At 41.1% G+C, this 25,721-nt stretch overlaps 1 protein-coding gene across 8 annotated transcripts; it reads left to right on the top strand.

Moving 5' to 3' along the window:
- Window positions 1–4,364: 4,364 nt before the first annotated feature.
- On the top strand, window positions 4,365–24,041 carry LOC135515766 (basic helix-loop-helix ARNT-like protein 2). 8 transcript variants are annotated; one of them, XM_064939488.1, is made up of 18 exons: window positions 4,366–4,563; window positions 8,105–8,217; window positions 9,220–9,418; window positions 9,525–9,563; window positions 9,687–9,728; window positions 10,450–10,607; window positions 12,445–12,533; window positions 15,311–15,403; window positions 16,159–16,276; window positions 16,627–16,773; window positions 16,973–17,204; window positions 18,622–18,728; window positions 19,002–19,149; window positions 19,378–19,430; window positions 19,526–19,637; window positions 19,802–19,886; window positions 21,887–21,986; window positions 22,177–24,041. In XM_064939488.1, exons 2-18 carry the CDS (start codon window positions 8,199–8,201, stop codon window positions 22,347–22,349), a joined length of 1,914 nt encoding a protein of 637 aa, XP_064795560.1. In that variant the 5' UTR covers window positions 4,366–4,563; window positions 8,105–8,198; the 3' UTR covers window positions 22,350–24,041. The 8 variants fall into 8 exon arrangements, with proteins under 8 accessions (XP_064795557.1, XP_064795560.1, XP_064795556.1 ...); XM_064939489.1 differs by lacking the exon at window positions 4,366–4,563 and adding an exon at window positions 4,714–4,971; XM_064939485.1 differs by lacking the exon at window positions 8,105–8,217 and having other exon boundaries at window positions 4,365–4,563; window positions 12,448–12,533.
- Window positions 24,042–25,721: the final 1,680 nt, after the last annotated feature.

Consider the following 25,721-nt stretch of genomic DNA (forward strand, 5'->3'; position numbering starts at 1 on the left):
ATCATCCAGAAGGCGAGGTCAGTACAGGTGCATCAAAGCTGGGACCGAGAGACTGAAAAACAGCTTCTATCTCAAGGCCATCAGACTGTTAAACAGCCACCACTAACATTGAGTGGCTGCTGCCAACACACTGACACTGACTCAACTCCAGCCACTTTAATAATGGGAATTGATGGGAAATGATGTAAATATATCACTAGCCACTTTAAACAATGCTACCTTATATAATGTTACTTACCCTACATATTCATCTCATATGCATACTATATACTGTACTCTATATCATCGACTGCATCCTTATGTAATACATGTATCACTAGCCACTTTAACTATGCCACTTTGTTTACATACTCATCTCATATGTATATACTGTACTCGATACCATCTACTGTATCTTGCCTATGCTGCTCTGTACCATCACTCATTCATATATCCTTATGTACATATTCTTTATCCCCTTACACTGTGTATAAGACAGTAGTTTAGGAATTGTTAGTTAGATTACTTGTTGGTTATTACTGCATTGTCGGAACTAGAAGCACAAGCATTTCGCTACACTCGCATTAACATCTGCTAACCATGTGTATGTGACAAATACAATTTGATTTGATTTGACTGAACTGGAAACCTAACGTGATGTATATATTTCACTGGGGGATAAATGGTAATAACTGAGTGTACCTCGCCAAAACCAAATGAACTTGATCTAATGGCCTCTGTCAAAGAAGGTCTTACACAGGCAGGCCAATTCTGATATTTTTCCCACTAATTAGTCTTTTGACCAAACACATTTAGATATTTTCACATTAGATATTTTTCAGATATGGTCTGATTGGTTAAAAAAATATATAGACATTTGTGAAAAAATGATCAGAATTGGTCTGCCTGTGTAAACGCAGCCTTAGTTTTATAGATTTGTTTTATTCAATAGGTTCTAATCTTAGCATTAATCGGCCATTGTTTTTGCATGCCCATTAACTGTTGCCTCAGGACAATGATCCAGTGTTACTGAATGGTAAAGGAAATAACTGTCAGTGAATACTGACCAAGGATGTCTAAGTGTTTCATGTTGTTTGTTTGTAATAGGTATAGTAAGGATGGATGGGGTAATTAATATATTCACTGTAGAACTATATATGAACAAAGCCTTTTGAATATTTGAGTTCACTCATATTCAAAATAAACGATTCCAAAACTACAAAGCCCAGAATGATTTACAATTTTGAGAACTAGGCTTCTATTGGTACAAAAAGGATTTAAATGGATAAGCCACTCCATCGGTTGACGATCTTACTGTGTTAGGTACAAGGAATAATGAGCATGCAGTCAGATTTCTGCTGCTGAAAGTATCCCAGTAGGGTGCGCCATTGACTTGCGCTAAAAACAATATCAGTCGAGCGCAGACAATTCAATCAAAAAACAGTAAACTTGTTTCTGAATGAAGTCGAAAGTAGTTTTCATTTGTCACGTGCTTGTGAAACATGTTACGTATGTACAGTTGAAGTCAGAAGTTTACATACACCTTAGCCAAATACATTTAAACTCAATTCCTGACATTTAATCCAAGTAAAAAATCCCTGTTTTAGGTCAGTATCACCACTTTATTTAAGAATGTGAAATGTCAGAATAATAAAGTGATTCATTTCAACTTTTATTTTTTTTCATCACATACCCAGTGTGTCAGAAGTTTATATACACTCAATTAGTATTTGATAGCATTGCCTTTAAATTGTTTAACTTGGGTCCAAAGTTTTGGGTAGCCTTCCACAAGCTTTCCACAATACATTGGGTGAATTTTGGCCCATTCCTCCTGGCAGAGCTGGTGTAACTGAGTCAGGTTTGTAGGCCTCCTTGCTCGCACACACTTTTTCAGTTCTGCCCACAAATTGTCTATAGGGTTGAGGTCAGGGCTTTGTGATGGCCACTCCAATACCTTGACTTTGTTGTCCTTAAGCCATTTTGCAAAAAAAAAAAATGTTCTGAGGTCTTGGCTGAATTGTTTAGATTTTCCCATGATGTCAAGCAAAGAGGCACTGAGTTTGAAGGTAGACCTTGAAATATATCCACAGGTACACCTCCAATTGACTTAAATTATGTCAATTAGCCTATCAGAAGCTTCTGGAATTTTCCAAGCTGTTTAAACGCTCAGTCAACTTAGTGTATGTGAACTTCTGACCCACTGGAATTGTGATACAGTGAATTATAAGTTAAATAATCTGTCTGTAAACAATTGTTGGAAAAATTACGTGTCATGCACAACCAACTTGCCAAAACTATAGTTTGTTAACAAGAAATTTGTTCAGTGGTTGAAAAACAAGTTTTAATGTCTCCAACATAAGTGTATGTACATTTCCGACTTCAACTGTATGTATGTATACTGAACAAAAATATAAACACAACATTTCAAGTGTTGGTCCCATTTTTCATGGGCTGAAATAAAAGATCCCAAAAATGTTCCATATGCACAAATTGTATTTCTCTCAAATTTTGTTCACAAATTTGTTTATATCCCTTGTTAGTGAGCATTTCTCATTTGCCAAGATAATCCATCCACCTGTTGTGGCATATCAAGAAGCTGATAAAACAGCATGATCATTACACAGATGCACTTTGTGCTGGGGACAAGAAAATGCCACTAAAATGTGCAGTTTTGTCACACAAAACAATGCCACTGATGTCTTAAGTGTTGAGGGAGTGTGCGATTGGCATGTTGACTGCAGGAATGTCCATCAGAGCTGTTGCCAGAGAATTCAATGTCAATTTCGTTTTTTTTCACCTCCCCATTAAATCGAGTTCAGGAGGAAATTGACCTCAGCAGCCTGAATGGAGAATAGAAGGGTGCATGTATTCCCTTTGGACAGTAAAATGAAATTACTCTATATCGCATCTGCTGGTCTTTTGGCTACACTACTCCTGAATTATTAGCGCTTATAATGCTTTTAAATGTTCACAAATAACAAAAGGCATGTATTAATGCTATATACACTATACATTATTAATTACGCTTATTATAAAGTATTTCCAATATATTTCTCTCCTCAAAAAATATTTTGGGAATATATACAGTAAGGAATATATACCATTCTATTGATGGTAGCCTTTGTTAATTTCCAAACATTCATGTATGAATTTTGCATTCACTTTTAGAGACGGGGCGGATCTTAGCCACTGATGACGCAAATACAGTTGTGCCTTTTTATTCAAATGACGGATCCTGTGACATTGCATGTAGAACTACAATGCTATGGCTACACAATAATAAATGTCTCATGGTTGTAGCCTATGACTTTCCCGTCATTGGATTTACCTATTGTCACTCAGAGACATAGGCCTATTTTATTCGCCAAGGCCAGACGTTTTGCCAAAACACAGCCTATTTTACAGATGTGACAATATTTTGTAAGCTAGATAGTAAAGTAAATACACGTAGGCAAATTTGTGGTTCAATTTACTTATTCGCAGTGTCGTGACAATTTAAGATATCACAGTGACACACGCACACACACACACACACACACACACACACTTATATAACGTTGTGTGTCGGGCTGTAAAAGTGTTCTGGGACGCACGTTTACATTCGCTGTAGACGGGTGTATTCAATTCCGCCGATTCTGTTTCAAACCGTTTCTTAAACGGAACGAACGTGGAGTGACTTGCCTCAATTTGTCCAACATAAACTCTCGTTTTAGTTGCCAAACGGAATGCAACTGTTTGGACTAATGATTACACACCGGGCTTCAGACGGGTTAATGAGACAGCTGCTACACGTGACGGTTATATGGTTGTATAACGCAACAATATTTAGGTCAGCGCGATTCTTGTTTGGCACGTGCACACTTACATAAAGTCTCGTGCAGAGGTCTCGAATAACACTGAGATGAGAGACAAAAAACATGTTCGAAAGAGGGGGAAAAATACCACTCGAAAGAGTTGATTTATATGGTAATTTATCATGTTGGACACGGATATTTACACTCACAACACGAAACCATTCAATTATAGGTAGCCTGTGTCGTAGCCTATTTAGACATCCACTTTTCCCTCAAATACATGAAAAATTACACTTTGTAGCCTAGCATTTTAGTGGATAAAATGAACGAATCTGTTTCATGAATGTTTGTCCTACTTGCTCTGGGTTAGACTATAGCCTACGAAACGATTGTGTGTGTGTGTGTGAATGCAATGGACAGTGTCCCCTTCACGGGTGGTTGGGTGTATGAATGCGAGTGTAGTGGTGATATTGGAGGAGACAGATTGACCTCTTCCGCGTTTTCCTGGAGTTGTGTCCTCATTACCCAGGAGGCTACTTTATCCTTGCACGTGTAGGTCTACGTTTTTATGTCTACCCCCCCTCCCCGCCTTAGTACAGAGAGAGGAGGAAAAAACAAAGTACGTTTACAATCCCCCGCCTCTTCTACAGTAGGCTATTTCTACCACATTCAGGCTACACTACCACTTCCTCATGTTCTGCGGCGCCGGGCTGCTGCTGACCGGCTCCAGCCATGTCCAAAGAGAATTTTGCCGCCGGCGGCAATGACGGGACGGCAGACAAACGAACAGGTACTGGTAGACCTACTTGTACCGCGTTCAAGACAACTTGGAACTCGGAAACTGAGCTCTGGGTTTCACGTTTGAAAAGGATCAGAATCAACCAATAGGAACATCTACGCAAAAACCGTACGCAAATTCTCACTTGGAGGTTCTGATCTTTCCGAGTTGTCTTGAAAGCACCACGTGTGAATTCTCTAGACTATGAGGTGATAATAGTTGATTGTAGTCGATGCTATGCGCCGGGTGGGATTTGAGGGGAGCTGTTTCTTTCGCTTTGAAAACAATTCTGGTTATTCCCCAAAATGTAGGTCAGTAGATCAGTGGAGCAAACGCACACTCGAGGAAGTCCTGGGACACGCTCGTGGAAATCGTATAAATTTGGCCATATTTGTGGCATTCTACCATGTAATTTCGCAGGTAGGATTTGGTGTGATTTTATTACAATATGTGCATGGTGGAATTGTATTTATGCTAAACCTGGTGTAAAACTATGTAGCTGCCTTTTCATTGGCGGTCAATAGATCTTATGTTCATCCCTTTGGTATTTTTGCTTAGACTAATAGTCTATTTCGGTTAGCCTGTTAATCAAATAAAATGGCACCAATCACGTAATTTATGCGTGGATAATGCTTGCACCATATCCTGTTGAGTCGCACGTATTGCCTAAATTGTGTTTTATATATGTGTTTGGATAGCCTAAGCCTAAAGTCAGTCTAGTTTACAGGTTTTCATAGTTGTAGAATTTCAATGTATCGCGGCAAGTTTGTACTTTTGGTGACGAGAATTTCCGATGTCTAAAGCATTCTGATGCATTGCCACATGTTTGTAAACTGATCTCCATGAACCCATTGTGATTTTGGCGATGCATGGTAAAATGTTAAAGAATTTTTCCAAGAATTGGGTTATGAAACAGTTTCCAAATTCTTAAAGTAGGTGGGTGGATTTATTGGAACACAGCCCAAAACAAGTATTGTTCCTTCCGGAACGTGCAAGCTTCGCTAATATTCTGCATTCATGCTTAATAACGCAATTTCCCATTCTGTAATTTGACCATAACATCCAATACCGTACGTTTTATGACTGTAGTTGAATATGGTCACCCATGAAAATAATACCTATTTGCAGCATAAAACATTAGTAAAAAATGTATAGGCCTGCCTGACACATTTTAATTGAGCCTATACGCTACATCAAATAGGCTAGCTGCGCTTTGGCCAATATGACTGTAGTAACTTGTTTAGGCTATGTAGGCCAGTGTTCAGTTATTTTGTATAACACCAGAGCCTATAATTTCATAACTTTTCAAACACAAGCTGCACGTGTCAAATATGAGGCAAAAATTTTGACATTGGTTGACAATTCTTAATGGTGTTATAGGCTTAACACTCCATTTCTGTAACAATATTTATTTATTCCTGACTTAATAACGATTGCACTTAAAGTAGTACCAGACCTAAAGGTGTTCTAGGATGACAAACGTTACACAGGAATGGATAAAGAGAATGGACAGAGGAAATAATGTATTGCATAGCACTCTGTTAGGCAACCAATTGTTAAAACCGTATTGCCAACAGTCAACTGTACTTCACCTGAATAGCATAAATTCCTCCATTACAATATGTATTCCCTCTGTTTTGTATATTGAATTTTAAAAATGTATTATACTGTCAGCCCTCTTTCTTAATGTTGTACCTCATCTCATGTATGCATGTGTCCAACATGGTATTGCCATTTTGCCTGGCCCATAGTATTATTCAAAACCAGTGCAGAGGTTGGTGTGGGGGTGGGGGCGATTCCTGTGGGAGTGAAGGGGAATGGCTTTCAGGTGAAATAGTCAGATTGGCCAGTGTGACCAGTGTAGAGTTGCCTTTATTTTCTTGGCTTAAAAGACAGCCAAAGGATTGGATCTATTTTCAGATAAGAAAAACAAGCTTCCTTAAATGAAGTGATGTGACGTGTAAAGCTCAGATTCCTCTGAAAGAAAATGTGCAAAACACAAGGAGGTCTGATTAGCCATTAATGATTAACCCATACCTTCACTGGAACTTCCCTTTTTCCATGTGGGGGCGGGGTTATGATGGGGAGATGAGAATAAAGTGCATAATGTAAACCTGGACACTAATAACTAGTGTAAACCTGGACACTATTACCTAATAACTATCAGTGAATATAATAGGGAATTTGAACTCGGATACTCACCACTGACCAATACTGCCTTAACTAGATACTGCCATAACTTCATACTGCCTTAATTAGATACTATCATAATGGCATACTGCTTTAACTAGATACTGCCATAATAATATACTGCCATAACATCATACTGCTGTGCTGTCTAATCAACTTTTAGACATGAATGTTCTAGTTGTACCATAGACCCTATCGACACACTGGGGTTCTTGTGTGAGAGCAACAGGTGAGTAGTGAGGGATAGGGGAGGTTGAGTATGAGGCTCCAGCACCAGTAGAACCAGCCACAGGAAGCTCATCTGATGAGGGAGAGTCCTTTTGAGGGCTGTGACTGCCAGGGTCTTCATCATTATCATCATCAGCTGAAGACTTGGACCAATGGAGTAGTGCGATCCTTGCCACATTTATCCAGTCAGGAGAGAGCATCATCCACAGAAGGTGCACAGCCTTCTCACTCCGTCACACAGGCCTCACTTGCCAAACAGTCATCTCTTAGGAAGCCAGGACCATAAGTGTAATCAAGGTGATTCAAATGACCTGGTTTCTGCACCACCCACTCATGTCCTGCACAACCAGTGAACTTGTTGATGTCTGGTTCTCAGTTGTCAGTGTGTTTGCGTTTCCCTCTGCATCTCCCATTAGCGTCAAGAACTGGATCAACGTTTAAGAAGAGTACTGTGAATTTTTACTTTCAGAGAACAGAAATGAGTTTCTGCTTGTATCCCAATCCCCCTAAGACACACACACCCTAAGGGGTCGGAAGCACTCTGAGCATGTAAGGGTTAACTGCTTTGCTCAGTCACAACAGCAGGAGATGACATGGAGAGAGGCTGGCCTAGCCAGGAAATGACTGCTGCTTATTTACCAGGGGTTGCTCCGGTCCCCTGATGAACTTTGATCCAAACTGGGTCAACGAAACGGACGTGTAGCACAACCATTTCCCCACATAACTACCTAATTGTATTTGATATGACATTGTCTTCCCCTTAAGTTAGTTACTGCAAAATAGGGATCTTCACTCTTCCCTTTAGAATTGTGTTGGATTTTATGAAATGTATGATGTTCTAATTTATATCAATTTTTAGGTAATGTTAATGTACATTCTAAATTTACCTCAACCCTGAGCTGCTCACTGTCATAGTCAAACATCCAAAAGCCACAATGTTTCTACTTGATTGGGCAACAAACTTTGTCAGATTTGTCTTAACTATTTTCATGAAAATGGAAAAATAAATAAATGGAGATTAACCCTACATGATGATACAACTACAGAATTAGCTAAATGGTTACAATTACCATAGTTCCACTACCATCTCTACCTGTGGAATATTTCCATTTGTTTTGCTTTTATGCTACTACAGTTTCTCATGCTTGGTGAGATGCCTGCAGGAAAAGGAAGAGAGGGCAGGGCTGGAATATTTTCTGCATTCCACCTCTATCAGAAATGACCCCAAAATGTCTAGACATAGCCAAGGTTAGTTCATTATTCATTATTCGTAAACATTTGTTTGCATTAGAATCCCAAAAGATCTTCCCCCTTTTAAACAATATTTTATATTAAAATATCACCGCTTACAGTATAATGGGGAGTTGTGCAGGAAGTAGGTCAATGTTACAGCATTATATAAGCAGTGAAGTAAGGCGATAGCAGAAACCATCAAGTGCTGCATGCTGGGGGAAACTGGGATAAAGCCAGTGAGTGGTTAGACGCCCTCTTATGGTGACTTTTACTAGCTACATGGAAACTCATCACGTGCTGTATGACAGCCGGGAAAAACTTGTCAGTGCCAGAGGTTGGTGTCTCGTAGGCTGATTTAGGTTGGAGAGTTCATTCACCCCACCTGCCAGGTTTATGGCTTTCAAGATTACTAGTTGCAAGCTGGAAGGCCATTTCCAGTTATCTGAACTGAACTGAAATTAATTTACACTGAGGAACATTTGTCAATGGGCTTACAATTGAGAGTTTATTTACAGTCCTCTCAAGAGGTTGTTAGTTTGTGCATACACACTTATCATGTGACTGATCACCACAAGAACATTTATAAGATGGTTTAAAATTATTATTTTAAAAACTTTTTACACAATATTAAGTTACACTCCAAGGCAGCTTGTAATGATACAAAGTTCCAACCATGTGTATGGGATGCTTGAGGTCAACATCCATTGAGTTGGTACTTGTGCCATCTTCTGAGGAAAGCAAGTAACTGCAAGCATTCGTTATTTTATTTTCTCAGTCCTCAGTTGAGGGTTTCAGTTGAGGATCGGGATATGTGAATGTTCTTCATGGAGGTTTTCAACATTGGCAAATATAAAAATCAGGGGAATTAAACAAAACACCAACCGATTTTGTCTCAAGGCCTCCATAAGGGTGTCAGTGCTACAATAATGCATTGCATTTGACATTGGATGAATTACAAATGATGAGAAATCAAAACTAATGTGTCAGTTTTGTATGGTTCTTGTGCCTGTGGTTTAGGACCCTTGCAGTTAGGAGAAACCAATAGCCTTCCTGTTTCTCGGCCTGATGTCATAACGCCCCACCTGGCAGGAGCCATGCCTGATGTCATAACCCCCCACCTGGCAGGATCCATGCCTGATGTCATAACCCCCCACCTGGCAGGATCCATGCCAATCCAAGAGCTGTCTAGGAAACGGAAGGGGGATATAGACAACAGGTAAGAGCAGAGAGACCTCACCTTTCATAAAGCAGCATAAAAATAACATTCTTATGTTTGTCTCTTACCCGGTGGACTTATATTTTATGTTCTCCATGTCTTGCAGGGAAAATGGTGATGCTCAAATAGAGGAGGAACAGAGCAGGTATTTGAAGATTCTTTAGAAATGAATTTTATTTCAGAACTAATCTTGGCAAGATCTCTCAGGGCCAGGCCAAGTGTTGAAATGAATCATTTTAAATAATATATATTTCCCATTCCAATTCAGATCGGAAGATGATGATCAACAGGTGAAAATAAAATGCTTCAGGTAAGAGCCTGGGCATACATATTCATTTGGTATATTGAAAGGGAGTTAAAGGCCAAATGCAGCCGTTTAAAAAAATCTCAATATCAAATCATTTCTGGGTAACAATTAAGTACCTTACTGTGATTGTTTTCAATCAAAATGGTTGAAAAGAAACAAAAATAGCTTCTTAGCAAGAGCAGTTTCTCAAGCAAGAACTTCTCTAGGACTGTCTGGGAGTGGTCTGAGTGGGGAGGAGAAAACTGAAAAGCAATTTGGAACTCTCTTATTGGTCTCTTAACTAATTTACCGCCTGGTGATGTCACCAGGCAGGCCAAAACTCCATCCCACCAAAACTGGCTGAAATTTCAGGCGGTCATTTCAAACAGCTCTTACACTAAAAGGACATTATCATAATTTTCACAATTTCACAGTATTATTCCAACCTCATGTGCAAATATATAAAACACAGGAAAATCACATTTTTTGACTGCACTGGCGTTAAAAAACAGGAGGATACTTTAATATGATATATAACCTAATACTCTAATAAAACAGTTGAAGCTGGTGGCATGATGCGAATGACCACATAAATGTAACGCCAATAATAACAATAACACGCACGCTTTCATGTGTTGTTGCTTTTATAAATGATATCATGCTGACTTGATAGCAACCCATCAGACACCTGTATACTTAAGTGTGTGAGAGAGACAAATAAGTGTAATTGTGCCCTCACTCACAGGGAGCCACACAGCCAAATTGAAAAGCGGCGGAGGGACAAAATGAACACCCTTATTGACGAGCTGTCAGCCATGATCCCCTCCTGTAACCCCATGGCCAGAAAGCTTGACAAACTCACTGTGCTGCGAATGGCTGTGCAGCACCTCAAAGCCCTGAAAGGTAGGCCTCATCATCTCTAAACTGTCCTTACAACACAGTACCACACCAGGCAATCTTTGCAGCACCACACATCTCTTTAAGGTAGGTCTCATGAAGCTATACTAATGCAGTTAGATCCTAGGACACACGATGGCGGCAAAATACACAGCTGTGCACAAATAACTTGGTTCATTGCTGATAATATACAGTACCAGTCAAATGTTTGGACACACCTACTCATTCAAGGGTTTTTCAATATTTGTACTATTTCTACTACATTATAAAGTAATAGTGAAGACATCAAAACTATGAAAAAACACACATGGAATCATGTAGTAACCAAACAAGTGTTAAACAAATCAAAATATATTTTATATTTGAGATTCTTCAAAGTAGCCACCCTTTGCCTTGGTGACAGCTTTGCACACTCGTGGCATTCTCTCAACCAGCTTCATGAGGTAGTCACCTGGAATGCATTTCAATTAACAGGTGTGCCTTGTTAAAAGATAATTTGTGGAATTTCTTTCCTTAATGTGTTTGAGTCAATCAGTTGTGTTGTGACAATGTAGGGGTGGTATACAGAAGACAGCCCTATTTGGTAAAAGACCAAGTCCATATTATGTCAAGAACAGCTCAAATAAGCAAAGAGAAATGACATTCCATCATTACTTTAAGACATGAAGGTCAGTCAATGCAGAAAATGTCAAGAACTTCAAGAGCAGTCGCAAAAACCATCAAGTGCTATGATGAAACTGGCTCTCATGAGGACCGCCACAGGAAAGGAAGACCCAGAGTTAACTCTGCTGCAGAGGATAAGTTCATTAGAGTTAACTGCACCTCAGATTGCATCCAAAATAAATGCTTCACAGAGTTCAAGTAACAGACACATCTCAACATCAACTGTTCAGAGGAGCCTTCATGGTCGAATTGCTGCAAAGAAACCACTATTAAAGGACACCAATAATAAGAAGAGACTTGCTTGGGCCAAGAAACACGAGCAATGGACATTAGACTGGTGGAAGTCTGTCCTTTGGTCTGATGAGTCCAAATTGGAGATTCTTGGATTTTAACCACAGTGTCTTTGTGAGACGCAGAGTAGGTAAAAGGATGATCTCCGCATGTGTGGTTCCCACCGTGAAGCATGGAGGTGGAGGTGTGTTGCTGGTGACACTGTCAGTGATTTATCTAGAATTCTTGGCACACTTATTCAGCATGGCTACCACAGCATTCTGCAGCGATACGACATCCCGTCTGATTTGCGCACAGTGGGACTATCATTTGTTTTTCAACAGGACAATGACCAAAAACACACCTCCAGGCTGTGTAAGGGCTATTTGACCAAGAAGGAGAGTGATGGATTGACCTGGCCTCCACAATCCTCCGACCTCAACCCAATTGAGATGAGTTGGACCACAGAGGGAAGGAAAATCAGCCAACAAGACTGTTGGAAAAACATTACAGGTGAAGCTGGTTGAAAGAATACCAAGAGTGTTCAAGGCTGTCATCTTGGCAAAGGGTGGCTATTTTGAAGAATATCAAATATAAAATATATTTTGATTTGTTTATCACTTTTTGGTTACTACATGATATTTTGATTTGTTTATCACTTTTTGGTTACTACATGATTATATGTGTGTTATTTCATAGTTTTGATGTCTTCACTATTATTCTACAATGTAGAAAATAGTAAAAGTAAAGAAAAACCATTGAAGGAGTATGTGTCCAAACTTTTGACTGGTGTTGTATAAAGATTTAATATTCATATGTATTTTTAACTCAAGTTATGATAGAAATGTTGAGCTCCTAAGGGACAGGTACAACACAGACTAACAGCTCAGTGCTGTGTTCGTCTCCACAGCAGGTGCTAGCAGTTCCTTTACTGATGTTAACTACAAACGCAAGCCTTCATTTCTGCCTCAGGATGATCTCAAGCACCTGGTGCTCACGGTAGGCCGCCCTTCAATCTGTCTCAATCTCTTTCTCCAATCAACCAAAATCAATCCCATTTGGTATTGTGGCAGCAGTTACAGCAGTGAGGTAGGATTATGTAGTGTGTCGATTTATAGTTTTTGTGTGTTGGGTCTACTAGGCTCCAAAAATAGCTGAGAATTTGGGAAATATTTGGGATATGTGAAATATAATATTAACCAATAATAAAGGGGTCTAGGGTTATTCCTTTATAATTACAATAATGAGGTCAAATCTACAATGGTTTTTATTTTCAAAGTGCCAAATTTTATCCAAAGTTATGAGAGCATGGTGGACATGTTTCTTCTTCAGACTTTAAGTCTACACTTTATTTTATGGACAGTACCACAGGTATACCATCTTGGTTTGCTACAGTAATTTTCCATTCAGTCGCTAACTAACTTTACTGTTGTATGACCTTTGCCAGCTCTGATCTCCCACAAGTGTGCATGTTTACATTACATTACATTTAAGTCATTTGGCAGACGCTCTTATCCAGAGCGACTTACAAATTGGTGAATTCACCTTCTGACATCCAGTGGAACAGCCACTTTACAATAGTGCATCTAAATCATTTAAGGGGGGGGGGTGAGAAGGATTACTTTATCCTATCCTAGGTATTCCTTAAAGAGGTGGGGTTTCAGGTGTCTCCGGAAGGTGGTGATTGACTCCGCTGTCCTGGCGTCGTGAGGGAGTTTGTTCCACCATTGGGGGGCCAGAGCAGCAAACAGTTTTGACTGGGCTGAGCGGGAACTGTACTTCCTCAGTGGTAGGGAGGCGAGCAGGCCAGAGGTGGATGAACCTGATCAGAGCCTGGAGGTACTGCGGTGCCGTTCCCCTCACAGCTCCGTAGGCAAGCACCATGGTCTTGTAGCGGATGCGAGCTTCAACTGGAAGCCAGTGGAGAGAGCGGAGGAGCGGGGTGACGTGAGAGAACTTGGGAAGGTTGAACACCAGACGGGCTGCGGCGTTCTGGATGAGTTGTAGGGGTTTAATGGCACAGGCAGGGAGCCCAGCCAACAGCGAGTTGCAGTAATCCAGACGGGAGATGACAAGTGCCTGGATTAGGACCTGCGCCGCTTCCTGTGTGAGGTAGGGTCGTACTCTGCGGATGTTGTAGAGCATGAACCTACAGGAACGGGCCACCGCCTTGATGTTAGTTGAGAACGACAGGGTGTTGTCCAGGATCACGCCAAGGTTCTTAGCGCTCTGGGAGGAGGACACAATGGAGTTGTCAACCGTGATGGCGAGATCATGGAACGGGCACTCCTTCCCCGGGAGGAAGAGCAGCTCCGTCTTGCCGAGGTTCAGCTTGAGGTGGTGATCCGTCATCCACACTGATATGTCTGCCAGACATGCAGAGATGCGATTCGCCACCTGGTCATCAGAAGGGGGAAAGGAGAAGATTAATTGTGTGTCGTCTGCATAGCAATGATAGGAGAGACCATGTGAGGGTATGACAGAGCCAAGTGACTTGGTGTATAGCGAGAATAGGAGAGGGCCTAGAACAGAGCCCTGGGGAACACCAGTGGTGAGAGCGCGTGGCGAGGAGACAGATTCTCGCCACGCCACCTGGTAGGAGCGACCTGTCAGGTAGGACGCAATCCAAGGACGCAATCCAAGCGTGGGCCGCGCCGGAGATGCCCAACTCGGAGAGGGTGGAGAGGAGGATCTGATGGTTCACAGTATCGAAGGCAGCCGATAGGTCTAGAAGGATGAGAGCAGAGGAGAGAGAGTTAGCTTTAGCAGTGCGGAGCGCCTCAGTGATACAGAGAAGAGCAGTCTCAGTTGAATGACTAGTCTTGAAACCTGACTGATTTGGATCAAGAAGGTCATTCTGAGAGAGATAGCGGGAGAGCTGGCCAAGGACGGCACGTTCAAGAGTTTTGGAGAGAAAAGAAAAAAGGGATACTGGTCTGTAGTTGTTGACATCGGAGGGATCGAGTGTAGGTTTTTTCAGAAGGGGTGCAACTCTCGCTCTCTTGAAGACGGAAGGGACGTAGCCAGCGGTCAGGGATGAGTTGATGAGCGAGGTGAGGTAAGGGAGAAGGTCTCCGGAAATGGTCTGGAGAAGAGAGGAGGGGATAGGGTCAAGCGGGCAGGTTGTTGGGCGGCCGGCCGTCACAAGAAGCGAGATTTCATCTGGAGAGAGAGGGGAGAAAGAGGTCAGAGCACAGGGTAGGGCAGTGTGAGCAGAACCAGCGGTGTCGTTTGACTTAGCAAACGAGGATCGGATGTCGTCGACCTTCTTTTCAAAATGGTTGACGAAGTCATCAGGGGGGGGGGGGGGGGGTTTCAGGAGGGAGGAGAAGGTGGCAAAGAGCTTCCTAGGGTTAGAGGCAGATGCTTGGAATTTAGAGTGGTAGAAAGTGGCTTTAGCAGCAGAGACAGAGGAGGAAAATGTAGAGAGGAGGGAGTGAAAGGATGCCAGGTCCGCAGGGAGGCAAGTTTTCCTCCATTTCCGCTCGGCTGCCCGGAGCCCTGTTCTGTGAGCTCGCAATGAGTCGTCGAGCCACGGAGCGGGAGGGGAGGACCGAGCCGGCCTGGAGGATAGGGGACATAGAGTCAAAGGATGCAGAAAGGGAAGAGAGGAGGGTTGAGGAGGCAGAATCAGGATGTTTGTCACACAGTCTGCCATTTTAGAGTAAACAGAGAGAGTGGATACACACGGATGGTTTATACACTGTAGCGGTGTCAGTGTTTTCTATGATCCAGATGGAAATATATTGAGGTTGTGCCGTGTCTCATTTCCCCAGGCTGCAGATGGGTTCCTGTTCGTGGTGAGTTGTGACAGGGGGAAGATCCTCTTTACCTCAGAATCCGTCTCCAAGTTCCTCAACTACAGTCGGGTCAGTGAACTGGTTATACTTAAGCAATAAAGCCTGAGGGGGTGTGGTATACGGTCTGATATACCACGGCTTTCAGCCAATCAGCATTCACCCAGTTTATAATATACAATAAGCAGGTCTGGCATTCTTAATTTACTACTTAATTCTAAATTGAGCTAATTATTGAGGTGGATTCCAACAATGTCCCCATCACTCAATCCTATCTACTATCCACTTAAATACTCTCAATGACAACTTTAGGAAAAGGTCATTACTTAACAGTGTTTATTCCATTCATTTAGTTCCATGGTTTGGTTTTCTTTGGCCATTTGTAACTGGCACCCATGCCCCTACCACTCCCATTGATTTTTAGCTAGCGGTGGCTAAAGTTAGCAGACGTTTGTAGTGGCTGTCTAAAGAAAACTGAACCATGGATTATATTTTCTCCTGGCCCATTGATTACTTACAGGGTGAGAAACTGTCTAACATTAAATTGTAAAATACTGAAATTGTCTTTTAGTGCCTTGTAATATCTGTACCAATGTAAAGTTATACCTGGATCTGTTTCATGCTTTATATTGTGGAGGTGATGCTTGAAGTGGAGACCGGAGGTTTAACCAGAAAGTTCAGGTGGTTCTGAAGTGGGGATCTGAATCAGTTGTTTCCCCTAGTTCAGAATTATAGTTGGCTAGCTAGCTAGCTCACACAAGATTTGGTTCCGGGTTCTGAGATGAATAGTTTGGTACAGATAATTAAAGTGCTGTTTTTGTTTACAGTTGGAACTAATTGGACAGAGTCTTTTTGATTATGTCCACCCGAAGGACATTAGTAAAGTGAAAGAGCAGCTGTCAGCCTCAGGATTATACCCTCGTGAACGGCTCATAGATGCCAAAAGTAAGTCTGCAAAGACTTCATTTAAATGTATCTGATGCTGGGATTTTCATATCTATTTCTCTCTGTGTTCTGTTTTGTTTGTGTCTTGTTGAGATGCAGTTAAAGCTATGTCACCACTATTACGGTATTACTTTAAAGAAAGTTGCAGCTTTTATCTCGGTTCTATTAGCACAGGGGAAAGAGTAGAGAGCCTGGGTTCTGTTTGTTGTTGCTTTACTGGTTTCCACTTTGCCCTCGTTCTCTATTGAGGTCACAGATTCATACTTTTTATATTATGTTTTCAATGTGTTTTTTTTATACTGTAAATATAATGTGGTGTTGTTGTATCATAGGCTCTCCCGGTTCTTTAGCAGGGTTACAGGTGCAGGACCTTCCTGTGGGAGCAGTTCAACTGTGTACAGGGGCACGGCGCTCCTTCTTCTGCCGCATGAAGCACAGCAGAACAGTTATGAAGACAGAAGACAAAACCATCCAGCCCAGCAGCTCCAAGAAAAAGGGTGAGAGAGCCATGCAGAAAGGACTTTCACTAAATACATTGTAAGAACAGAGAGAAACGTGGTGGTCATCAACCCAGAAGCACAATTTATTTTTCTTGATTCCATCTCACTGAGGTTAGACCTGATAGGGCCATGATTGGAATTGCATATGGGGGTTAAATGTAAACACGTGTTTTATGTACACTGTCTCCCCCTGTAGAGTCTCAACGATACTGCACTGTCCATTGCACTGGTTACATGCGGAGTTGGCCTTCTACCCAGCTGGATGCTGAGAGTGACGATAACGAGTTCTCCCATCTGTCCTGCCTGGTTGCTGTGTGCCGCGTTCACCCTAACAATGCCTGTCAGCCCTCACTAGAGGTCAAGGTCAAACCCACCCAGTTTGTCACTCGCTTTGCAATTGACGGCAAGTTCACCTTCGTGGACCAACAGTAAGTTATGCCTCTTACCCCCTCCACAAACCTTTTTGCGATTTTCACTCATTATTAAATATTCTTGCAAGTGTTGGCATAATTTTGAACCAATACTGTTCATAAGGGGGCATTGTGGGCATATCCTTCACCTGATGAAAAACACTGGGGGGGAAATAAAACTGAATCTATACCCTGTGAAAGTAACCGCCCCTTTCGATTTACTTCTGGATCAAGTCCGCTAATCTTTTGAACTGGCTTCACGATTATATAATCAAATTCGTAGGATATATATATATACAATTATATTTGTTTTTACTGAGTTTTTGCACTTAAGACCATTGCGCTACGTTTTTGCCCATTGAAGACCATTCAAAAAGCCTACAAAAGTTAAAAAACTACAAGGCTGAGGGGCAGTCACTTCCTGGTAACTTTCATAGCGTATTGTTCTCAGTCTTTTGTTCATATTCGATCTCTTTCAGCTGAGTTGAGTATGTTTTGATACATACTGTAATGTTAGCCAAGGCTACGGTAAGTTAAATTGGCCTTGGCTAACATTACAGTTATACCCTGGGTAACCCAACCTGTGCTTGTATTAACAGCGAAAGAAAGAAACAAATAAAGAGAAAAGCAATGACGTTGGTTAAGGCCTGGCAGGCAGTCATCTTGGATAGGGTTTGCCATGGCACCCCCTACCCATTCCACAGTGGCTGTAAGTGTAATGAGGCTACCCCAAGTTTTCCGGCAACTGGTCTGAATGCATTCCAAGTGAGACAATATACCCCTTGAAGAGATGACTGTACTGATTATTTCAAGAGATGGCAGCAGTACAATACTAGTACTATTGGTTTGAAATACAGATTATAAATTGAAAAATGTTCACTTGGAATATTGTGTTGGAAATATAGTTTTTCATATAGTAAGCATGTCAAGATAAAGACCTTTTTACTTATCGGTTGTCAAATAGTTAGTTTCATTTCACAACAGGAGCCCTTTAACATTTGTGAATTTATTATTGTGACCCAGGCTGTCCTAAAATGTAACACTGGTGGTGAGATCTTCTGACCAACAGCAGAGAGTGCATTGAACGCGTCAGTCCAATTTGATTTATGTTTACAGTATAATTCATATTATATGTAAGTAGTTTTCTTTTTGTTGCTTTTGAGTGAGATTCTTTCTACTTTGGCATTTCATCCCAATTCAGGGAACAAGAACCCAGCTCACTTTTACCGTGGTCAAATGTTTGACAACCATTCCATTTACTCTTTTCCATAGAAACAAAAAGGCTGCATCATGTATATTGATGATTATAGTTAGTATTTATTGTGCCATTCTGAAATGATGTACATAGTTAGAGCTGGTAAGTGGACAGAAGATATCAACTTAGGACTGTCGTAGGTTTAGAAAGAATAACAGCATCCTTGTCTCTGTCCTTCAGAGCCACGACTGTTCTGGGCTACTTGCCACAGGAACTACTGGGGACGTCTTGTTATGAGTTCTTCCACCAGGACGACCTGCAACACCTCGCAGAGACACATAGGAAAGGTAATGGAGAATCGTTTGGTTGTCTTTCGTATCTACGTATAGGTGAGAGTCATGTTCTCCAGATTTGCAAGGTGCTCAAACAGATATGAATTATATTTCGGTTGCACTTTATTTTGGGTTGCAGAAGATTAACAGGTTCTTACCTTTGTCGCAAAGGTAAAATGGCGATTACACTATAATAACCTGTGCATTATTTGTTTTTTTTGGGGGGGGGGATTTATGACTAAAACAAGCACATTGCAGTGATCGAAGTGGCATTTTGTGTCTCAACAGTTCTCCGCAGTAAAGAGAAGATTGAGACCAGCTGCTACAAGTTCAAAACAAAACTTGGCTCCTTCGTCATGCTTCAAAGTCAGTGGTTTAGTTTTATAAACCCGTGGACCAAAGAAATTGAGTTTATTGTGTCAACAAACCGAGTTTTGTAAGTGCCTTATCACATTAGGTCTAGATTGTGAGTTGAACAATCTATAATGAAATTCAGTAAAATACATTTAATTTAATCTGCTTCGAATCAAGACACAAGTTCAGTTAAAATTGTCCCATTTTGGACCCAAAATGTAGCTGTTGTTTGAGAGTCCTCGGCGCTGTACTAATGACATCATACAAGGGATGTACAGTAATTTGTCATCTGTACCCTCTCCACTCACAGTGGACCCGGTCACACAGAAGCTGAACAGCCGAGCAGCTCCAAGCTGTTGGACGGTAAGGAAAGGAATATTTGTCCTGGTCATTCTGGATATAGTTTGGGTGTGTGGAACGACGTCAGCTCACTGTCCTGACCCCTCCCTCTATTACAGAAGAGAGCAAACATACTATCCTTATCCCTGGCATCTCCAGTGGCATGGCCACTATGATCTACGCTGGCAGCATAGGGACCCAGATAGCAAACGAGCTCTTGGACTCCAACAGGTGTGTTGCTTGTATTATGGCATTGTTTTACAGAGCTTTCTTTGACCACCAGGAGGAAGCTGGTGCTTGTACAGTCGGCTTACATTGTTTTTTGTTTTATTGGCACATGACTTTGAATATTTTGTTGCCTTAGTCCTGCTTTCTTTCACCGCCAAAATGTGCAGGGTCAATTGTTCTCCATCGAGTGAAACCTCCAGTCCCTTCTGTCCACTTCAGGACAGGTCTCCAATGGTCTCTTCTCATGCCAACGTGAGTCACCTTACCTACCTCACCTCTCATCCTACAGTGTCTTTAGGGCCCTAGGCAGTAGTTGTACGTTGACTATATACAGTATATCACAAAAGTGAGTACACCCCTCACATTTTTGTAAATATTTGGGTATATCTTTTCATGTGACAACACTGAAGAAATGACACTTTGCTACAATGTAAAGTAGTGAGTGTACAGCTAGTATAACAGTGTAAATTTGCTGTCCCCTCAAAATAACTCAACACACAGCCATTAATGTCTAAACCGCTGGCAACAAAAGTGAAAATGCCCAAAATGGGCCCAATTAGCCATTTTCCCTCCCCGGTGTCATGTGACTCGTTAGTGTTACACGGTCTCAGGTGTGAATGGGGAGCAGGCGTGTTAAATTTGGTGTCATCGCTCTCACACTCCCTCATACTGACTGGTCACTGGACGTTCAACATGGCACCTCATGGCAAAGAACTCTCTGAGGATCTGAAAAAAAAGAAATGTTGCTCTACATTAAGATAGCCTGGGCTATAAGAAGATTGCCAAGACCCTGAAACTGAGCTGCAGCACGGTGGCCAAGACCATACAGCGGTTTAACTGGACAGGTTCCACTCAGAACAGGCCTCGCCATGGTCAACCAAAGAAATTGAGTGCACGTGCTCAGCGTCATATCCAGAAGTTGTCTTTGGGAAATAGAAGTATGAGTGCTGCCAGCATTGCTGCAGAGGTTGAAGGGGTGGGGGGTCAGCCTGGCAGTGCTCAGACCATACGCTGTACACTGCATCAAATTGGTCTGCATGGCTGCCGTCCCAGAAGGAAGCTTCTTCTAAAGATGATGCACAAGAAAGCCCGCAGTTTGCTGAAGACAAGCAGAGTAAGGACATGGATTACTGGAACCATGTCCTGTGGTCTGATGAGACCAAGATAAACATATTTGGTTCAGATGGTGTCAAGCGTGTGTGGCGGCAACCAGGTGAGGAGTACAAATACAAGTGTGTCTTGCCTACAGTCAAGCATGGTGGTGGGAGTGTCATGGTCTGGGGCTGCATGAGTGCTGCCGGCACTGGGGAGCTACAGTTCATTGAGGGAACCATGAATGCCAACATGTACTGTGACATACTGAAGCAGAGCATGATCCCCTCCCTTCAGAGACTGGGCCGCAGGGCAGTATTCCAACATGATAACGACCCCAAACACACCTCTAAGACGACCACTGCCTTGCTAAAGAAGCTGAGGGTAAGGTGATGGACTGGCCAAGCATGTCTCCAGACCTAAACCCTATTGAGCATCTGTGGGGCATCCTCAAACGGAAGGTGGAGGAGTGCAAGGTCTCTAACATCCACCAGCTCCGTGATGTCATCATGGAGGAGTGGAAGAGGACTCCAGTGGCAACCTGTGAAGCTCTGGTGAACTCCATGCCCAAGAGGGTTAAGGCAGTGCTGGAAAATGATGGTGGCCACACAAAATATTGACACTTTGGGCCCAATTTGGACATTTTCACTTAGGGGTGTACTCACTTTTGTTGCCAGCGGTTTAGACATTAATGGCTGTGTGTTGAGTTATTTTGAGGGGACAGCAAATTTACACTGTTATACAAGCTGTACACTCACTACTTTACATTGTAGCAAAGTGCCATTTCTTCAGTGTTGTCACATGAAAAGATATACTCAAATATTTACAAAAATGTGAGGGGTGTACTCAATTTTGTGATATACTGTATATTTTTTATTTATTTTCATTACGGCATAAAGGGAGAGAGTATGGTGTTTTTTTTACATGCAGGTCGCAACCATAACCACTTGAGTTCTTCCTATGAACACATGCCTTGCATAGATTAAATACTTTTAAACTGATTCTAATATTTTGATGTACTTTAACTTATCCATAAGCAGGGTAAATATTACACCCCTTAATAGTTGCGCTTGAAGAGTTTTGTAAATGGGACTTTGTATCAAAAAATCTATAGAGCAAAGATGTTCTGTATTCTTATGTACCCACTTGTCCTCTTGCAGATCTCAAATGAGGAGGTGACTGATACAGTGAGCAAGCCTAGATTACAGTCTGCTTCAAAGGGCGCCACATACGCTGGCAGCAACACACATATGGACACAGGTAGTTACCATTCAAAATCCTATACTAAGTCATCTTAGAAGCAATGCATTTACATGATCTTTCATTTACCTAGACTGTTATCAGTCAGACGGTTTTAAGTGTATGTTTGGGTTACTTAGTTATACTTAGAGTTATCCTTGGTTAGCATATGACTAACATAACTTTGTGTATTGGTCGATTTTGATGACAGCCCGTTCTCCCCCAGCAGAGAGCTCCCAGATGGACCTGGACAGCATGGTGGGACCAGGCCTCAGTATCCTGAGCAACGACGAGGCTGCCATGGCCGTCATCATGAGCCTGCTGGAGACTGATGCCAACCTGGGGGACGCAGTAGACTTTGACAACATGCACTGGTCTCACTAGCATAGATTCAAATGCCATGAATTCAGGAGAAGAATTTAGATTCCAATTCAAGAATTGAAAAATGATATTTATTCTTATCTACATTACTTCATTTATTTATTTAAGCATTTTCAGAGGATTTCGTTCAATTCCTGAATTGGGATTTTAATTCACTTCCAGAATTTAAATGGAATTGATCCCCAACTCCATCAGTCCTTAACTCTGTAGTTTATGGTTAGACGAACTCCATCCAGGGACTATTTTCATGTGCTCCGCTACCAAGGAAACAGATTTATGTGCTTCTGAGGGACTTCTACAGCTCTCTGTGTAAGTTTCAGCAAGAGAAATCTAGCCTGCGCTAAAACCAGCTAACTCTTTGGTGGCTTACACAGCTGGTTCAATTGGTGGGGATTTTTTTTGATCAATGTTTCAATGTAACTGAATGTGTACTAAAACCACCCAAGTTTGCCTATATCTGGGGGGGTCAAAGATCGATAGCAGTTCGGTACTCTTGGGGTTCCCACCGGTGTGAAAATGATCAACTCAAATTCCAAGGTAGTGGACGGAGGCATAGGTTAATCAATTGCAAAGTATATTAACTCTGAACACTGATCACTTGTGTGAATAACTTGAAATGAGACATTACAAACGTGTCTTCACTCAAATTGTCATTGTCTATTATTACAAAGTGAAATTGTATATTGTTCTGTCTTTTTGCTCTTGCATTGTAGGCTTCTGTGTAGGTGTCTATTGTAAAGACACCAGCATTCCTTTTTCTGAAGTCACTCAAGAGGTAGAGCTGCTTCTCTTGAAATGTTTTTATTTACACTGAAACAGAACACCCTTAAGATGCACCTGCAGGGATGTAATGGAGGCTAAACACACAGAAACAACTTTTTATTTTGTTGAAAGCATTTACACATTTATTGACGTTGTTAGCAATAGCATGTGCTTTGCCTATCCTAGAGGAACACAATGGAAATAAGCTCTCGGGCTTGATTGTGTTTTGTCCTCAATGGTTTTAAATATCTGTTCTTCAACTTTTTAATGATCAAATAAAATACTCACTGCCTGTCATCACAACCAGCATTCAGGTCTTACCCAGTTTAATCATTTTCCACTACATCCCTGTGCATCTGCCTTATACAAACACATCCTAGTTTGTTTGAAATGTGGAGGTGTGAAACTAATCCAGATAAGGAAAATAATGCTTGCAAACAACCTTTTGATCCTCGCTTCAGCGAACTATTGAGAAAGCCTCTTTAGTCCCAGAACTAATCTCAATACCGTGTCTGCCTTTGCTATGAACAGAGCATTACTTTCTCTCTGTGTGAAGTTTGCACACCTTCCAAATACTTAAAATCCAAGTGCTTGAAAATAAATGAAGTCTTGCTGGAATTCAATTTAAATACACTGTACGTTTTGTTCTGCAATTTTGGTTGCGGAACAAAATGAGGGACAAAAGGGAGAAATATCAGTGAATCCTTAATGACTTGAATTGTAATGCCTGTGTGCACTCTTGCAGTGTTGATTATTATTATTATTAAACTTTTTGGGTGAGGGAAGATCATGGCTTCATGTGCAAAGAATCAAGTAATCTGGCACAGAAAAGCAAATGAATAAACTGCATGTCAAACTTTGATATTCTTTAGCTCTGACCATACAATGCAATTAAACATTAAAAACAACTCTGAACCCATTAACAAAGTTTAATATGAAACTTATGTTTTTATCTGTAAAGTTTGGAATCGTCATCTATAGGCATGACTTAAATATAGAAAATCTGGAAACTGCATTTCAATTCAGATGGAATAGAAAAAAAAATGTATGTGAATGCAATCAAGTGTAATTGTCCCTAGGAGTACTATGGTCCTTACACTACCCTCTTCCTTTAGAAAGTGAGTTCCTCTGCTTCATTCTCACAAGTCCCTTGTGCCCGTATTGATGGGAAATCATTTTTAGGACCTCAGCATTGCCATCCCACTTCTGACACCCAATGTAGTTAATTCAGGGGGTACCGACCAATATTCGATCCCCGGTCCCTGTGACTGTCAGTTCAACACCTTAGCCAATACTGTATGTCATCCATAGAGATTCAGATTTGTTGACTTAACAGAATTTAAAAATAATTGCCTCAATTAGCGTTTGCAACACTAGGATTGTGGGTTTGATTCCCGGGGCCACCCATATCTAAAATATATGCAAGCAAGACTAAGACGCTTTGGATAAAAGCGTCTGCTAAATGGCATATATTGTATTACTATAGACCAGTTAGGGGTCAGAGGTGTGATGCAGGTATTTCCTTATTATCTAAATCAAAGGGAAAAGTCCATTGACCATTTAGAGTGGCATTTTTGCATTTTTCTTTGGCTTAAGTTACGGTAAGCCATACTCCATTTCCTTGTCGGAATAACACAGCATTTCTCTTAGTGTCATAGTCGTTGAGCACACTTGAAGCTGTATCTCGCTACAAGAGGTAAGCATTCACACTTCTTCCTGTTTTTAGGATCCTATTGAATCAGATGTAGTTGCTGACTTACTTTGTTTTCTCTGTATAGAATCAAGATGTCGATGGTACAGTACCTAATATCTGACAATGGATAAGAGTCCAGTCTTTAAGTACAGGCAATGCCCTCTTTAAAGATGAGCTTTACATAGCCAAAGCTAACACCTGTACACAGATCTCATACAGTTGTAGGTAACTAATAGCCAGCATATATTTGGGCAGTTCAATGATCTAATACTACATTCAAATTGAATAATTTAATTTTAGTTTCAAACCTTAAATTTGTCATTTTTCCAACCCACTAATTCAAACGGTATAATATAAATAGTTTTCCATTTTATTTTTTATTTTATTTTTCTCCATTTTCTAATCTTGAAATATTGGTGTGGTTGGTAGGAACAACAGAGTGATTTCTAAGTCTGTAGGTCAAGTGGATGCTACCACTACACGGGGGAGCTCAACCTAGCCTATCTACACTAGTGCAATCTTGCCTGTCCAAAGTGCACTTAAGCTCTTAAGGTTAATTGGATAACTCTTGCCCAATAAATAACCTTTGAGTTAAGTGGGGGTTCTTGACGTGGCATCCACGATTCTTCAGAATTCTAAAACATACTTACTTGAAATGTTTGGAAGTTAATTACCTATAGTTTTAATTTTTCAGTTTAACATTTATAATGTTGATTCAGGAGTTAAATTAACACTAAAGAGTTAAATGAACACCCAGTGGTGTAAATTATCCCCCGTGTTGGTGTTAATAACCAGACTTGAACCAAAACCAGGCCAATCATTATATTTCCCAGCATGCTCTATTGCAGGTAGGCTTTTTATTTTATTTTCCAATATCTATGTTTTTGGATGTAATTGATTGATTAATTAATCTTATGCTA

This window comes from Oncorhynchus masou, chromosome 27 (assembly GCF_036934945.1).
Source record: "Oncorhynchus masou masou isolate Uvic2021 chromosome 27, UVic_Omas_1.1, whole genome shotgun sequence".
In the NCBI taxonomy this organism is placed as follows: Eukaryota; Metazoa; Chordata; class Actinopteri; order Salmoniformes; family Salmonidae; genus Oncorhynchus; species Oncorhynchus masou.